At 41.0% G+C, this 18,307-nt stretch overlaps 1 protein-coding gene across 4 annotated transcripts in view; it reads left to right on the top strand.

The window, feature by feature from the left end:
• Positions 1 to 12,369, top strand: part of NR2C1 (nuclear receptor subfamily 2 group C member 1) — a 92,728-nt gene extending 80,359 nt beyond the window's left edge. For all 4 annotated transcript variants that reach the window (XM_043968648.1, XM_043968645.1, XM_043968646.1 and 1 more), the window contains 3 exons: positions 1,099 to 1,236; positions 5,683 to 5,788; positions 10,407 to 12,369. In XM_043968648.1, the coding sequence (XP_043824583.1) occupies positions 1,099 to 1,236; positions 5,683 to 5,788; positions 10,407 to 10,581 (419 nt within the window). In that variant the 3' untranslated portion in view covers positions 10,582 to 12,369. The remainder of the gene's footprint in view (positions 1 to 1,098; positions 1,237 to 5,682; positions 5,789 to 10,406) is intronic.
• Positions 12,370 to 18,307: the final 5,938 nt, after the last annotated feature.

The following is an 18,307-nucleotide window of genomic DNA, read 5'->3' as shown; positions in this document are numbered from 1 at the left end:
GGGATAGCTTTATCCAATAATGGTGGTTAGAGTTCCCCTTCAGGGTCAGCATAGATTTGCCATGTGCCTTGGATGTTTATGTTTGCCTGTCAGGGGTCCCCCCTCCCTTATATAATGCTGATAGCAGCCCTATTAGTAAAAAAGCAGTAATTTGGGATCAGAAGTTCTTGGTTTGCATCCCAGCTCATAGTAACTTAACTGTGTGCCTTAATTTCATCAGTAGCAAGTCATAGCACTGGGTCACTTCTGACAAGTTTCAGTCATTCATTCAATATCTGGTGTGTGCAGAGGAGGAGATAGCAAGGTTGGAGCAACATTTATAACTTCTTTGTTTTTTGTCGGTTTAACAAGATGCTATATCCTGACCTAAATATTCCATCCTTTAAGTGTCTTTTGCTTCAGTCATTTCTTATCCTTGAACTTAAATGTATCTTTTTAGGCCTTTAGGCATAAAAGTACTTATCATGCCAGGCTTTGCAGCCTGAAATGTTATTTGCAACTTTTTAAAAATTCTGGAAAATTTTACTTCAAACCCCTGCCCCCCCCCACCCCTTCAAAGAAATATAAATACGAGTGAATTGTGCTCCCAGAATTTTAAATCTTTGGAATGTTTTAATTATTCTTGCTTTTGGAAGATTATAGGTTTTGAGTGTGTTTTTTTGGATCCAAACTTGTAAATGTTAGATCTGTGCCATTTTATGAAGAGAAAACATTGCCTTTGGTACTTTTCTCCATTTATTTTTTTTAAGTTTATTATTATTATTTTTTTAAACGGGGCAGTGAGGGTTAAGTGACTTACCCAAGGTCACACAGCTAGTAAGTGTCAAGTGTCTGAGGCCGGATTTGAACTCAGGTCCTCCTGAATCCAGGACCGATGCTCAATCCACTGTGCCACCTAGCCGCCCCCTCTCCATATTTTTTAATGCTAAGTAATTTCCTCTTCTTGTCCTACATGATTATTGCATTTCACGCCCTCTTCAAAAGTTCTTAGATTTAGTAAGACTATCAGAATTGTCAGATTGATCAAACAGTACTAAAAAATGAAGTGTCACTTCTCCATAATTGCATAATACCAAGATTGCTTTTCTGTCATTGCAGATAAAGTGTCAACAGAGAGAGGAAAAGTCTTGATGGAGCATATCTTTAAGCTTCAGGAGTTCTGTAACAGCATGGTCAAACTCTGCCTGGATGGCTATGAGTACGCCTATCTGAAAGCCATAGTGCTCTTCAGCCCAGGTAGGCAGCTTGGAGCTTATTCTTATAGGTGGGTGGAGGAACCTGCACCACAGCCTCTTTGTGGGACATTCACCTGGTGAGTTAACTTTGCCTTCGGGAGGCTGAGCACAGGCCCCTTCTTTACCCCGAGAGTAGTTCAAGTGGAAGCCTTGGACTCATATCTTAGCACAGTTTTTCACTTCTTAAGCATATCTTTGCTACGTGTCTTTGAATGGCTATGATCTATGAAATGGCCATGTTTCAAAAGAAAAAACAGAGAACCCCCCCCCCAACACACACACACACACACACACACACACACACACACACACACACGAAAGATACTGTAAAAAAATTACATGCTTAGCTCTTCATTCAGACTCCATAAGTTCTTTCCCTGAAGGTAGACAGCATTTTTCATCATAAGTCCTTCAGAATTGTCTTGGGTCATTGCATTGATCAGAATATCTAAGGCATTCACATTTGACCAGCATATAATATTGTTGTTGCTGTGTACAGTGTTCACCTGGTTCTGATCACTTCAGTTTGTATCAGTTCATATAAGTCTCCCAGGTTTTTCTGAAACCATCCTGCTCATTATTTCTTAAAGCATGATAGTATTTCATTACAATCATATACCACAATTTGTTCAGCCATTCCCCAGTTGATAGGCATCCCCTCAGATTTAGAATTCTTAGCCACCACAAAAAAAAAACTGCTACAAATAATTTTGTACATATTGGTCCTTTTCCTTTTTCTTCAATCGCTTTGGGATATTGACCTTGTAGTGGTATTGCTAGATCCAAGGGTATGCACAGTTTTTTTTTTCTTAGTAAACCATTATTTTTTTAAATTAATTAATTTTTTTTACATATAAGGTATTTTATTTTTTCTGTTACATGTAAAGATAGTTCTCAACTTTTGTTTATACAAGCTTTACAATTTCAGATTTTTCTCCCTCTCTCCCCTCCCTCCCCCCTCCCCTAGACAGCAGGTAATCTGATATAGGTTATATCTATATATCTATATACGTATACATATACATATATCTATACACATATCTATCTATCTATATATATATATACACATAATGACATTAATCCTATTTCTGCATTAGTCCTGTTATAAGAGAAAAAATCAGAGCAATGATGAAAATCCTCAAAATAGAAAAAAAAAACAACAGCACCAAAAACAAAAGAAATAGTATGGTTCATTCAGCATCTATACTCCACAGTTCTTTTTTTTTTTTTCTTGGATTTGGAGATCCTCTTCTATCATGAGTTCCCTGGAACTCTTCTGTACCATTGCATTGGTGAGAAGAATATAGTCCATCACAGTAGATCAACACTCAATGTTGATGATACTATGTACAATGTTCTTCTGGTTCTGCTCATCTCACTCATCATCAGCTCACATAAGACCCTCCAGGTTTCTCTGAACTCCTCCTGCTCATCATTTCTTACAGCACAATAGTATTCCATTGTATTCATATACCACAACTTGTCCAGCCATTCCCCAATTGATGGGCACCCCCTCAACTTCCAATTCCTTGCCACCACATAAAGAACAGCTATAAATATTTTTGTACATGTGGGTCCCTTTCCCCTTTCCATGATTTCTTTGGGCAAAAGACCTAAAAGTGGGATTGCTGGGTCAAAGGGTATGCACAGCTTTATCGCCCTTTGGGCATAATTCCAAATTGCTCTCCAGAATGGTTGGATCAGTTCACAGCTCCACCAACAATGAATTAGTGTTCCAATTTTCCCACAGCTTCTCCAACATTTATTATTTTCCTTTTTTGTCATTTTAGCCAATCTGATAGGTGTCAGGTGGTACCTCAGAGTTCTTTTAATTTGCATCTCTCTAATCATTAGAGATTTAGAGCATTTTTTCATATGGGAATAGATAACTTTGGTTTCTTCATCAGAAAACTGCCTGTTCATATCCTTTGACCATTTCTCAATTGGGGAATGACTTGGATTCTTATAAATTTGATTTAGTTCCCTATATATTTTAGAGATGAGGCCTTTATCAGAAGTACTGGTATGCACAGTTTTGTAGCTCTTTGGGGGTTTCAAATCACTCTCCAGAATGGTTGGACCAGTTCATAACTCCATCAACAGTGTGTGTTAGTGTTTTTGCACATCCCCTTCAACATTTGTCATTTCTTTTTCTGTCATCATGTTAGCTAATCTGATAAGTGTGGTACCTCAGAGCTGTTTTAATTTGCATTTCTCTGATCAGTAGTGATTTAGAGCATTCTTTCATATGACTATAAATAGCTTTGATTTCTTCTAAAACTGCTTATTCATATCCTTTAACCATTTATGAATTGGGGAATGACTGATTCTTATAAATTTGACCCATTTCTCTATATATTTCAGAAATGAAGCCTCTATCAGAGATACTTGCTATAAAATCCACCCCCCCACCAGTTTCCTCCTTTCCTTCTCACCACAATTTCTAATAGAAAATGTTCTGCATTAATTTCTAGCATTTTTATTTCTCTGCTACTTCTCTAGGATTAATTCCAGCAAGACAAAAAAACCAAAAACCAAAAACCAAACAAACCTGGGTTATCACCTGCTGAACATTGCAGAATTGACTCTGCTCATAAATTTTTCATGTTTATTATTTTGGATTGACTTTCAAAGACTGCAGAAGAGTGGGAAAATCTGCTGGCCCTGAATGATAGACAAAACTAGTGAAGCTTTTTTATTATTTTTATTACTGCTCTTAATGTTCCACTTGAGTTAATCATGCCTCTCCATTCCCTGCTTTAACCGGTTTGTTGGCTTTGTTATCCTATTCCCCATGCTCACAGACACAGCTAAATGTGAAATATTTATTTAGGCTGGCATCAAATTTAGCTTCATTAAGTTAAATAATTCCAGATTCTTTTCGTTCTTGCATTTTTTTCTATTTTAGTCACCAAAGAAGTTTTCCTATTTTAAAAAAATGTTAAATTTAGAATATTAATTGGTAATGAATTTTTATCATTGCTGTCTTTTTGTGTATGTGCTATTACAGATATCGATAGTTGCCTGAAAGCATTTTTCTTTACTATTTTGTGCTAGCAATGTTTTGTCTACAGAGGTTATACTATTGTCAAAATCTGTAGTTTCAAAACTATTTGACTCAATAAGAATGATCTTTTCCTAGTAAAAATGTGGTACAGAATCTGCCACATTTCTTACTGTTTTCAGAACTTTTTTTTTTTTTTGGTGGGGCAATGGGGGTTAAGTGACTTGCCCAGGGTCACACAGCTAGTAAGTGTCAAGTGTCTGAGGCTGGATTTGAATTCAGGTCTTGGGGCAGCTTGGTGGCACAGTGGATAAAGCACTGGCCCTGGATTCAGGAGTTCCTGAGTTCAAATCCGGCCTCAGACACTTGACACTTAACTGGCTGTGTGACCCTGGGCAAGTCACTTAACCCCATTGCCCCATAAAAAAAAAAAAAGAAAAGAAAAAAAAATGAATTCAGGTCTTCCTGAATCCAGGGCCAGTGCTCTATCCACTGCACCACCTAACTGCCCCCCAGTTTGTTCCTATATTAAAAAGTACTGTAATTAATATTTTTGCAGCTATGGATTCCTTCTCTCTTTTAACTTTTTGTTGTTGTTGTTGTTGGTTGTTTTTTTTTTTTTTGGTTTTTTTTTTTAGGCAATGGGAGTTAAGTGACTTGCCCAGGGTCACACAGCTAGTAAGTGTCAAGTGTCTGAGGCTGGATTTGAACTCAGGTACTCCTGAATCCAGGGCCGGTGCTTTAACCACCGCGCCATCTAGCTGCCCCCCTCTTTCTTTTAACTTTTAGAGACATAAGTCTAGTGGGCCTGCCTCCCCCCCCCCCATTTTCACAGACAATGAAACTGAGGCCCATCCAAGTTAAGTCATTTGCCTGAATAGGTCCTTAATAAAATTGGTTGAACTTTTAATTTAGTTGAGGCCCAGAGAGGATACTGACTGGTCCTCACCTATCCAGTAGCAGAACTAGAACAAAACCCAAAGTCTCCGAATTATAGCTCAGACTAGTCACTAGACTGCCCTGTCCTAAGGAAGATCATTGACCTGGGACATCATGTCTCCATAGGCTGTTTGCTGATTCCATTATAGGGAAGCGCCTGCCAGAATTCATCCAGAAATCATGTGGCTTTTATCCATCAGGACACTAATCCATTAGTATCTGAGAGGCTAATGAGGAATGAAATGGTAACCCTGGGGCAAGGACTGGTAGCAAGAGGAGTCTAGACAAGGACATGTTTGCCTGTCCCAATGGTTCCGCTGTAGGCCCAGGCTCAGAGACAAGTTGGCGACTGAGCTGTAGCTACAGTGAACAGCTTCAGGAAAAGCCCGTGTGCAGGGACGGTGTTCCCTGACAGTGCTTCTGCCTTGAGCCACTCTGCTCAGTCCTGCTACCTGCCCTCACCCTTTCTGACCCAGGATAACCACATCCGTCTTACTGTTTCAGATCATCCAGGCCTAGAGAACATGGGACAGATTGAGAGATTTCAAGAAAAAGCTTACATGGAATTTCAAGATTACATAACAAAAACATACCCAGAGGATACCTACAGGTTTGTAGAATTTACATGATTATGTAATAACACCCTTTTCTATATCAAATGAGATGAGGTATGCAAACTGTTCTGCAGACCTGAAGCGTTCATTATGAATGCCAGATGCCACTGCTGGTGGTAGTAGTAGTAGTAGTAGTACTTCCTCAGGGATTATAAAAACTAATTCAGTTACACTCATTAGAAATTATTTTAGAAATTAACTTTAATACCTTTGCAGTTAAATTTATTTCGGCAACTGGAGCAAGGAATTTTGTGTCATTGAGTGTATCAAGAGTTTCCTTTTAACAAGTCATGTCATTCATTCATTTATTCTTTGAAGCTGGGTCTTTGTTGTACCCATAGGCTCAGTCCCATTGCTGCTCTGCTCTCATGGAAACTCTGACTTGCTTAGATTCTGACATGGGCCAGGTTGCACCTAGAGCCTGTCATCATAAGGGCTCACGTCATTGGTGCCCAGCTCAGAACTCTGTAACCCAAGCAATCCACCCACCTTGGTCTTCCCAGGAGCAGGGATTACAGGCGCGTATTACACCACCTGATGCAGTTATACACTTTTAACTCAGTCTGCAAGATAGAGGTTTTTACACTCCACTCTTCTGCTGTGTATGGGAGTGCTGTGGGGTGGTGTGGGGCCATGCGGGGGCAGGAGTTTTCTTAAATACACACAGCACAGTTAACTGCTCAGTAGATTAAAATCTTAGTTGCCTGGGCCAGTGAGAGACTGAGAGACTTGCTCAGAGGGGGCACTTAGATCCACGTCTTACCTCCTGCAAGACTAGCTCTATGGACTCTGCTCCGAAGCTTTTTTGTGAAGCGTGGATCTGACTTGTCACCCCTAACCCTCCCAAACCTTTCTTTTATTGCTTTTCCATTGAGATACAGCCTCCTGATGTTGGTGGTCAAGGCCCCATGGGATAGGGCTCCAGCCTTCTATCCTGTACTCTCTCTTGTTGTTGTTCAGCTGTCCAGTTCTGTCCAGTTCTTTGTGACCCCATGGACCAGAGCACACCAGGCCCTTCTCTCCTCCCCTGTCTCCTGAAATCCGTCCAAGCTCATGGTCATTGCTCCCATGATCCCTGTCTCATCATGTGGCCAAAGCATTTACTCTTCAGCTTCATGATTTGGCCTCCCAGTGAGTGGCCTGGGTTAATTTCTTTAAGTATTGACTGACTTGATCTCCTTGCTCTCCAAGGGACTCTCCTAAGTCTTCTCTGGCCCCACCCTTTGAACATGTTGATATAACTTTCCTTACTGTCCAGCTCTCACAGCCATACGTTATGGCTGGGAAAATCATCGCTCTGACTATAAGGGCCTTTGTCTGCAAGGTGATATCTCCGCTTCTTGGTCTGCTGTCCGGGTTTGCCATAGCTTTCCTTTCAGAGAGCAAGCATCTTTTAATTTATGGCTGCAGTTGCCATCTGCATTTATCTTTGAGCCAAAGAATATAACATCTGACACAGCTTCCATTTCTTCTCCCTCTATTTGCTGGGAAGTGCTGGGTCCCAGCAACTGGTCCAGTTGCTAAGACAAAGGGAATTAATCTTCATCTACTATTCAAGTCCTGCCCTCTCCCCTCTCCACACCTTTGCTCACACTTTCCCCTCTTTCTATAATATATTCCCTCCAGCCCTGCCATTTGTGGCTTGTGACATCCTTTGCTTTCTCCTGTGAATGAGGGAGTTGGACTAGATGACCTTTGGGGTCCCTTGAAAGCTAGAGCTCTACTCCTGTGATTCTGAACTTAGAGGGTCCGCCTATGCTCTCCTGAACGCCTCTTGTTTGACTCCCTGGGAATTGTTCTTTGAGTCTTTGTGTCAAGTTTATTTGAGCTTCTGGGGGTGGTGCTCAGTCTGGGGATTATGGAAGCCTGCCCCACCCTCACCTGTATTTCTTCTCATACCCTTTCTTTTCAGAGGACAGTTATAGGTCAGAAAGTCTACCCTTTCTTGCTCTGGGGAAAAGTGCCTTCGTTTTCTACTTCTCTGAGCCATCTCCACCATCATTATGTCTTTTTTGATGTAGAATAACCAGAATTGCATTGATGATTCCAGAGATGGCCACCATCATGCTTTGACTGGAAATTGAAGGTGGTCATTTCAGCTTTGTTTCTTGTGCCTCTCCTGATTATCCACCAATGTTTTGTTAATTCTTTTGGGTTGATGTTTGTAGAGATCTGTGTTCATGGGCGCACAGATCCCTTTCCTGAATTGTAATGGACAGCTTAGTGGCCGTCTTCCTATCTGAATGTGGCTGGGATTACTTTTCCTTAAGCCCTGAGACCCATTGAGGCTTATCTACCATTTCTCTGCTTCCTCTTTTTCTTTAAAAATTTTTTTTTTTTGGGCAGAGCAATGAGGGTTAAGTGACTTGCCCAGGATCACACAGCTAGTAAGTGTCAAATGTCTGAGGCTAGATTTGAACTCAGGGTCTCCTGAATCTAGGGCCGGTGCTTTATCTACTGCGCCACCTAGCTGCCCCCAATTTTTCTGCTTCTCACATACCCTGGCAACCGTTTCCTTCAGGATATTCAGTCAGGAGATCTGGGTTTGACTCCTAGCTGGGATTCTTCTTAGATGTATAAGCTTAGGGGAAGATCATTAACCTCTCTAAGTCTCAGTGTCCTGTCAGATGTGGATGGTAATGGTAGTAGCTCTGTCTACTTCATGGGTATGTGGTGCATAAAGTAATTTGTAGAACAAAAAGTTCAAAATAAATATGATATTTTATTACGGTGATAACTTATTTATTCATTTAGAATTTAGTGTCATATAGAACAAGTCAGCTTACATCGATTAAGTACTTCCTGTTTGCCAGGGTTGGCCTAAATGCCAGGCATCTAAAGAAAGGCAAAACAGTTCCCCATCTAATGCGCCTGAGGGCGAAGAGAAAACACATGGGAATGAGGTCCATACAGGGTCCATACAGATTAGATGTAAAATGATCTCAGAAGAGAAAGGGTACTAGATACAGGGAAGAATCAAGAGGAACTTCCTGCAGAGCACAGGACTGGGGCTCGGTTTTGAAGGAAGCCAGGATAACGAAGAGGTCCAGGTGAGGAGGGAGGGCTTTCTGGGTATGTGGGGAAGTTAGAGACAGGAGGCGGAATGAGTAGAGGAAGCGTGTGGACAAGAGTGAGGTGCGAGGAGAATGTGGGAGGAGGAAAGCTGAGGCTGCGACAAGCTTTGCAGGCCAGAGTTTTCTGTTTGATCCTACACACAGCAGGAGCCGCTGGACCCTATGGAGCGTGGGGGCAGAAGGTGGGACGTCAGCAGACCTACACTATAGGTCACCTTGGAAGTGGAAAGAAGGTGGAGCTGAGTGGGGGGAGAGAGATTTGAGGCATTTTAGAGCCATCGAGAAAGTTATTGAAGTGATCAAGGCAAGAGGTGATGGTGACCCAAGAGCTAGGTTAGTGACTGTGTGAGAGAAAGGAATGTGTATGAGAGGTGTTGTGGAAATAGAACAGTGAGATTGGTCCTTGGATTGGATGTGGGCAGTGAGATTGGTGAGTCAGGAATGATACCAAATTACAGGCCTGGGTGATTGGGAAGGTCGTGGTGCCCTTGGATGTAATAATGAAGTGCAGAAGAGGGGAGGGTTCTGCTTTGAACATATTGAGTTTGAGGAGTCCTCTTCAAAAACAAAGGGCAAGGGGCAGCTAGATGGCGCAGTGGATAGAGCACTGGCTCCGGAGTCAGGGGGACCTGAGTTCAAATCCGGCCTTAGACACTTAACACTTACTGGCTGTGTGACCCTGGGCTAAGGAATTTCTTGGAGAAACCCAGACATATTAGTGTTAGCTGCCCTCTCCCTCTCACCAGAAACCAGCCTGGGATGATGAGCCTTCAACTTAACAAAAGGAATGCAGATTGATCCTTCTGATTAGCTAAGGGAAGAAGCACATCTGGATGGTTGGAATTTGATCTCCAGACCACCCCCCAAGTCATGTCAATCAATGAAGCTGAATGATGCTAACCAATTAGCTTAGATCGATATGTGGTGACCCGCCTCTACCAGAAAGAGAATAAAATCCCTGGTGACACGAGGGTCTCTCTCTTGTCTCTTGGCCCCTCTTCCCAAGACTCTTTTACTCTCCACCCCGGGTATGTAATTGTTTAGGTCTGTAGGCCTGTGACTAATGGGGAAATCTGGGAAACACGTGGTCAATACTTTATTAATATGTGATGTTAATGAATAATAACTTAATTATTATGCACATAAATTCTTACTGCCAAACTGGTGCAATAGCCATTAATTTATAAGTAGCAATATTTTAGAAACCCCAGCCTGGTCCCAGAATATTTTAAGTAACACAGTGGTTAACTATGAATTAAGAGCTTTATTTTCCATTTTAATCATTCCAGAATCTGAGATTTAAATTAAGCCACAAACTATGTTTATAAAAAAATTCTTCCATTTTTCTTCTTTAAAGTTTATGAGTGTTACTATAACTCCCGTTGACAAGAAACAGTATGCATTATATAAACAATAGCATAAGAAAACAAGCATGCAAGGCAACAACGAAAGCCCAGGAGATAAAAAGTGAATGTAGACTTGTCTCTAAGCTCCCTCTTATTCCTCCGTCTGATTTCTGACTTGGTTTTTTCCTTTGTAGGTTATCCAGGCTACTTCTCAGATTGCCTGCACTAAGGTTGATGAGTGCTACTATCACAGAAGAATTGTTTTTTAAAGGTCTCATTGGCAATGTACGAATTGACAGCGTCATCCCATACATTTTTAAGATGGAGACTGCAGATTATAACTCTCAGATCATTACTCATAGCATTTGAAAGCTTGATACTGTGGTGCGGTGGACATAAACTCGTTTCTTTGGAACACAAGAAACCAGACTCTCTCTGGTTCTCCCACCACATCTGGATGTTTCATTTTTAATATCCGACTGAAATCCAAAATGGTTTTCTGTTTCATGTGACCTTCGAGAATTTGTAAGTGACTCAGCATGTACCAGGAATGAGCATCATCTTCCTTCCTAGTCTCATATTTAAGAGGATGAGGAGTCTTCAGAATTCAGCCTTGGCCAAGAGCCATGGGGAGCACCACAGACCTGTGTGAACTAAGATGTCTCTGCACATTTCACGTTGGAAAAATAATAATAAATTCATTTTAATTTCAGTGTTGTTCTATTTATGTTTAATTTAATCATGAACCAATATGAAAACTCAGTGATCTGAAATCCCTAACAGCCCAGGGATCGCCTTCAATTTTCACATTTCTGTAATAGAACTCACTTTTATTTTGATTAATATGTGAAAAAGAAATAGGTTTTTGGCTTAATGGTGTGATGATACTATTTAAACTGCAGGGAAATCAAAGTAGAAAAAAAGCATTTTTTTAAGCTTTTGTAAATACCATGGCATCCCCCAGTACACCACCCCCGTTGCTGGCAATGGGGAATGGGCAATTCCAGATGTTCAGGGTTGATGTTTTAGTGTTATGTACTAGTAGATAACAAGCACTTTTTATTTATGCCGTAGAAAAGTGGTTTATGAGTAAAGTGTTGGCCAATACACTTTATTCTGCATTTTCCTGTTTTTAGTTATCCACTGTATTTTCAGAAAGCCGCACTGACTGAGCCCGGAGTTGTGTTTTGTTTTGTTTTGGTTTTTCAGCATTTCTAACACTAGCTGGTATCAATTGCTCTTCCTTTCTCCAAAGAGCATTCTGACCTCAGGATTTTCATTTCCCACATTTCTGACTAATTTCATAGCATGTTGACCCAACTGGATGATTTTGCCTTCATAATTTTAGCTTTTTAAAAAATCTCGTGTGAGGAAAATAAATTTGTTAATTTTAAATAATCCATTTGTAATGAGAAATTTGAGTTTGCAAGGGTGTTGTGCCTAATTTTTGAAAATCGATCATATATTTTCATTTAGCAGCAGTTCTCTTAACTGCTGTGAAATGAAGAAATATGCAAGGATCTTCACTGTATTTTAATGATAGTAGGCACTTAAGCTCCCATTATTGCCATTTCAGAAACATTTTGGGTTCTTGGTTACAGTGTCTTCCATAACACATGTTTTTCTGACTTAATTTGATATTGATTTTATGACATTTCTTTTCTTTGTTCTCCTTGTAAACTGTTTAGTTTTTAAATTCACTGATTTGTAAAAACCAATCTGGAAATTTCATTACAGGTAGCAAAAATGAATTTTTGGTAAAGTCTTTTTGTAACAAAAGAGGAGCTGGATTTTTCTTGTTCTGTTAACTAATCATTACTATCTAGGAAATCAGAAATGAAAACATGTTAGCCTATGGTCTTCACCTGTTTATTAAGGATGGCTTTTTTGCCAGTTAAAAATGAGGTTTTTGTCAACGGGTTTATAATTTTAAACTGAGAGGAACAATACATTTAGTATAAAACCTTCAAATGGAAAAAAATACTTTTATACTCTATAAAATCTAATGTAGCAAGACAAGAGTTCAGGAAAATGATCCTTTAAAATAATGTACATACAGTTAAGAGATATGTGTCTTTTAGGCATTTTCCTGATTAAACTTGTAGTTATATTTGGAAGTGTTTCAAAGAACTGTATTAAAGTATCAATTGCATTACAGATTTTGGTGTCTTGTGTCTTTAGTCTCATTAGAATTCCTTACTTTTTACTCATTCCTTTGTGTTAGGCTCTTTTAATCTTGTTCATATGAACTGTTACCATTCAGAAATGGAGGAGGCGTTATTGCTCATAAGACAGGATGTTTTTAAGTGCAGGCGATTGCAATTCCATAGGGTAGTGAAAAGATCCCAGCCAGAGGACCAGGGTTCCAATTCTGGCTCTTGTACCTGTCAGTATGACTTCCCCAAATCACTCTGTCCCAACATTATGAATTTCCTGTGAAATGGAGATAGCAATATACAGTCTATCTTGCAAGGTAGTTGTGAGTTTGGTGCTTTGTAAACTCTAAAAAGTTTAAAAAAAAAAAATATATAAACACAAAATTTTAAAAATAAAGATTATAGATCAAAAAAAGATCTTTAAGAACTACTAGTATTACTACCAATGTGTATTTGGCACTCAGTTTGCCTCCTAATGTGGAAAAGGAGGGGGTTGGAGTAACAACCAGTTTTATAGAATGTTTTACAGTTTACAAGAGCCTTTCCTCACAGTAACCCTCAGGAAAAAGTTAATGCAAGAATTGTTCCCATATCACAGATAAAGAAACTGAAGTGCAGAGAACTTAAGCGATCTTAGGCTCGCCCATCGTGGTATGTCAGACTTGGATTTGAACTCATATTTTCTTTTCAAGATCAGTGTTTTCCCCACTATATACCATGCTGCTTTAATAACTAGATGATCCCTTTTCGTAGGGTTCCCTTTTGTTCTTTCTTTGGGAGTAGAGGGAGAAATGGGGGGTGGGGCAGAGGATGAAGTGAGGTTGCCAGATTGCAAATTTGGCTTGTATTTTATCCTTAACACTGTTTTTTTGCTTTGTGTTTCCCATCTTCCTTTAACATGTTCCAAGCCCCTGCCTGGGTTTCTCTCAATCGTCTGAGCAACTTTTCCACAAAAGTGTGGCTGAAAATGGGTTAGGAGGACTGACTGCAGAACCTACTGCCCCTGGCTCTGACCATTGGATCTTAGGTGTAGAGCTGTTGGGACCTCAGATGGTGGGATCTTTAAGGTGGGGAGGTTCGGCATTCACGGGACTTCAGGAGAATGAAAAAGAAGCATGAGGAGTGAAAAGGATTAGGAAGGAATATTGAGCGTCTCCAGAACCCCTTTCTACCTAAACTTAGAAGAAGAAGTCCAAGATAGGGGAAATACTCATCACTTAAGGAGTCCCTTTAAGAGGAACGGCCTGAGGAGTATTTGAAATTTTGGTGCTATGATTTCGTCAGTGTCATCCCTCCCCTGATGCCAATTGTAACCTCTCCTTCCTTTTGTGATTCATCCTTTCATTGTTCACAAACACTTTACTTTATAGATTTTCTTTTCTTTTTTTTTTTTTTTAGTTAGGCAATTGGGGTTAAGTGACTTGTCCAAGGTCACACAGCTAGTAAGTGTTAAGTGTCTGAGGCTAGATTTGAACTCAGGTCCTCCTGACTCCAGGGCCAGTGCTCTATCCGCTGCGCCACTTAGCTGCGCCTACTCTACAGATTTTACCCAGTATGCTGGTACCAATTTACCATCTTGCTTAAATGTCTCAGCTGCCAATGGACTACTCAGATTGTCCATCTGTCTCTTTATATGGGCATCTCACCTCCTTTTGCCATTGTACAATGTCCTCAGGTTGAAAGACATCATTTGTTATTTGTGGCAGCTTACTTATACCCACAGATGACCTGTCTTTCTGATGCTCTTTGGGTTATTTGTAATTTCCAGCCATGTGGGAGTATAGATATAGAGCTGAGAGTCACTTCTGAGACCATCTGATCCAACACACTCCTTTTACAGATGAGGGAAAAGGCTGGGGAAGCTATGTGACTTGCTCAAGGTTACATAGGGCAACCAGCTTCAAAGGTGGGATTTGAACCCAGGTCCTTCTAGCAACACCTAAAGCAAATTTATATTAAAAGTGTTGGACTTTTGTGGTAGCAAGCAATGTGGTATCAGCAACAGAGGATACTGGATTAGTTTGTTTGCCAGTGATAAATTTAAAATGCAGCATTTTATTTTCTGGCAGTCTAAACGGAGGAGGTTGGAAGCTGGGGAGAATATGCTACCTGCACAGGCAACTATAATGCATAAGTGGGTTGTTGTTCAGTTGTTCAATCGTGTCCCACTCTATGTGACCTCATGGACTTTTTCTACGGGCTTTTCTTGGCAAAGATACTGGAGTAGTTTGCTGTTTCCTTCTCCAGTGTGTCCCCATTTTCAGATGAGGAACTGAGGCAAATAGGGTCTAAGTGACTTGCCCAGGTTCACACAGCTAGTGTCTGAGGTCATATTTGAACTCAGATCTTCTGACCCTGAACTTGGAGCTCTATCCACTGCACCACCTAGCTGCCTCAAAGTGACTTGGAAAGGTGCAAAACAATGTTCTGTCCACTCTGAAGGGGAAGAGGCCAGTTCCTGTCTGATCACAGGAACTGACCTCTGAATGGGACTTTTAAAGATGAGTACTAATTTATATTTATCCAGCCCTGTCAGATATTTACAACAATCCTGAAGATAGCTGGGAAACACTGTAATGGCATAAAAGACAATGAGGTGGGGTCAGAAGGACGTTCTAGGCATGGGGAACAGGGTTCTAGAGGTGGAAAGTCTGACTTACCTAGTGTGTAGAGTCCTTAGAGGGGAGAATCAATGGAATGAGGCTGGAAATACCAGGTGGTACCAGATGGTGGAGAGCCTCCAAGAACAGGCTGATAAGGGAAAGTAGAGTGTGTGAGAAAGATGAGTGTCAGAACATCAAGGAAGATGGCAGAACAGAGGATCTAGTCACTGGATAGGGAATGTGCCGCCCTTGAGAGGCTAGGTGAGTGACAACAGGAGGGAAAGGTTTGTGGGGAAAGAGTGAGCTGTGCTTTGAGAATGTTGAGTTGGAAGTGTCTGAAGGTGGGGATGCTAGATGGCGCAGTGGTTAAAGCGCTGGCCCTGGATTCAGGAGTACCTGAGTTCAAATGCGGCCTCAGACACTTGACACTTACTAGCTGTGTAACTCTGGGCAAGTTACTTAACCCCCATTGCCCCGCCAAAAAAAAAAAGAAGTGTCTGAAGGGCTTCTGGGTAGGATTTCCCTGTAGGCACTTGGAACTGTCACTCTGGAGTCCCCCATCTCCTTGAGGCAATGCATGGGGCTCAGACTTGACTGCTTGTTGTTCTAAGTGATCCCACACCCACACCTGGAACTGGGGCCTTCCTCGCTCTGCCTTTGAGAATCCCCTGCGTGTTTCAAGCTCAGTTCAGGAGCTTTTCTTCGGTGAGGAAGACTTTCCTCATGCCCCTAGTTTATGTTCTAGCCTCAAATAAATCACATGTACAGTGTGCCAAAAGTTTGGGTAGTTTTAAATTTTAATAGTATATGTACAAATATGTATATATGCATTACATATATACTTTTTTTTTTGGTGGGGCAATGGAGGTTAAGTGACTTGCCCAGGGTCACATGGCTACTAAGTGTCAAGTGTCTGAGGCTGGATTTGAACTCAGGACCTCCTGAATCCAGGGCTGGTGCTTTATCCACTGCCCCACCTAGCTTTTCCCCCTAGTTTTAAAGTTTAATAGTATATATATATATATATATATATATATATATATGTGTGTGTGTGTGTGTGTGTGTGTATATGTATATATATATGTGTGTGTATATATGTATATATATGCATATGTATATATGCATTACGTATATACTTAATGTTCTATATGTTTCCTGTAGAATATTAACTCCCTGAAGGCAAGTACTGTTTTTTCTTTCCCAACCCTAATCCCTCCCTCCTGCCAAGGCTTACACACGTGTGTTATAAATGCTTTTTGGATTGGATTAAACTGGAGATTAAATTTTTGTGTGTGTGTGAGGCGATTGGGTTTAAGTGACTTGCCTAGGGTCACACAGCTAGTAAGTGTTAAATGTCTGAGGCCCGATTTGAACTCAGGTCCTCCTGAATCCAGGGCCAGTGCTCTATCCACTGTGCCACCTAGCTGCCCCCTGGAGATTAAGATTTAATTTGAAAATCATCTGCACAGAAGTGGTAGTTGAAGTTGTAGGAATCAACGAGATCACGAAGAGAAAAGCAGAAGGGCCAAAGACACAAGCAGCCACCTTAAGGGATCAGGAAGAAAGGGAGCCACAGAAGGGGAGGTCAAAGGGAGTGTGATAACGGAAGCCAAGGGAGCTGAGAGAATCCCAAAGCAGGGGTAGCTAACATTGCCAAATGCTACCCTGGGTTAAAGAGGAGGAGGAATAATAGCAGGCTCTTGCACTTGATCATTAGGAGGTCACTAGTGGCCTTTGAGAAAGCAATTTCAGTAGAGTGGTTGAGGAGAGGTGGAAATGGCAGGGAAAACTGCTTCATGACGTCTGGTGGTGATGGGGAAAAGCTGATGAAGAGGTTAGATGGGATGGACCAATCAACAGATGGCTCTTTTAGATTTAGGGAGATCAGAGCATGTGTGTAGGCAGATGGGATGGAGCCTTTGGCAAAGGAGCTGCTGAGGACACATAAGAGATGTGATCCTTTCTAGCTCTAAAATTCTATATTTTAGCTTTAAATCTGTTTTTGTGCATAGGTCTTATCACAGTGTCAGATCCACCATCAATAAATACTGATTGATCTTTCTCTCCTCCTTTACCCCCATTGCCAAGTGCAGTATTGTGCTTGTGAAAGGGCCTCGATCAGCATGCTGGATAGTGGGAAAGAGCCAGACTTTAAGAATCAGCTAGGTGGTGCAGTGGATAAAGCACCAGCCCTGGATCCAGGAAATCCTGAGTTCAAATTCAGCCTCAGACACTTACTTACTAGCTGTGTGACCCTAGGCAAGTCACTTAACCCTCATTGTCCCGCAATTAACAAAAAAAAAGAATCAGGGGGTCTGAATTAAAATCCTAAATCTGAGGTCAACTAGCTATGTGATCATGGGCATCATGCACATTTTGAGCCTCGTCATCTTCCTGCGTCATTTTGGAATATTAATATTCCTAGTACATGAATTAGAACTTTTTGTGATGCAAGAGCTTATAAATCTTGACGTGTTCACTCTGTGCCATTTATCACTGTATAATTTTACCCAATGCAGGCTCTGAATCAATAGACACTTTGCCCTGGCTGAGCTAAAGGTTCATTTTATTTCTTTCCTCAGTTATGTCACTAGAGGGCAGTCTGAGCATAGAAACTTCCACCATCTTTGCAGGCTACTGCGTATAATGATAAGTATGTTAGCCAGTAGGGACCATCATGAATGTCAGAACCTAAAGGGACCTGCCAGACTATCTAGCCCAGCCCTGACCAAAGATCTACTTTATAATGTAACCCAGTAGTCCAGTCTCACTTGAAGATTTTCAGGGAAGAAGAACCCACCATCTTTAACAAGTTTATTAAAATCAGGAAAGGTATTGGAAACAAACAAAAGATGAATCTAATCTGAGGCCTTTTCAGAAGATGGGGAAAGCAGATGCTTTGATAAGAGGAACCACGATTGTATTTCCTCCTGTATGGCCTAAGAAAACGTCTATGAACAATAAACTCCCTAAAACACACACGCACATGCACACACACACACAACGATAGCTAACATTTATATAGAACTGGAAGTTTTGCAAAATGCTTTACATATGTCATCTCATTTGATCTTCACAACTGAGGTAGCTACTCTTATAAACCGCATTTTACAGATGAAGCAACACAGAGAGGTTAGGGGACTTGCCCAGTGTCACACAAGTGTTTGAAGCAGGATTCAGACTAAGGTCTTCTTGAATTCAGGTCCAGTACTCTGTGTAGTGGGCCACCCAGCTGCTCATGTACAGTAGAAAGAACACTGACTGGGGACTCAGGGGGCCTGAGCTCTGATCCCGTTTTTGATGTCTATTGCCTACAAAACTTTGGGTGAGTCGCCT

Source organism: Dromiciops gliroides, chromosome 5, assembly GCF_019393635.1.
Source record: "Dromiciops gliroides isolate mDroGli1 chromosome 5, mDroGli1.pri, whole genome shotgun sequence".
NCBI classification, from domain to species: domain Eukaryota; kingdom Metazoa; phylum Chordata; class Mammalia; order Microbiotheria; family Microbiotheriidae; genus Dromiciops; species Dromiciops gliroides.
The sequence above is the reverse complement of the archived record's forward strand: the minus strand, read 5'-3'. Positions and strand labels throughout refer to the sequence as shown.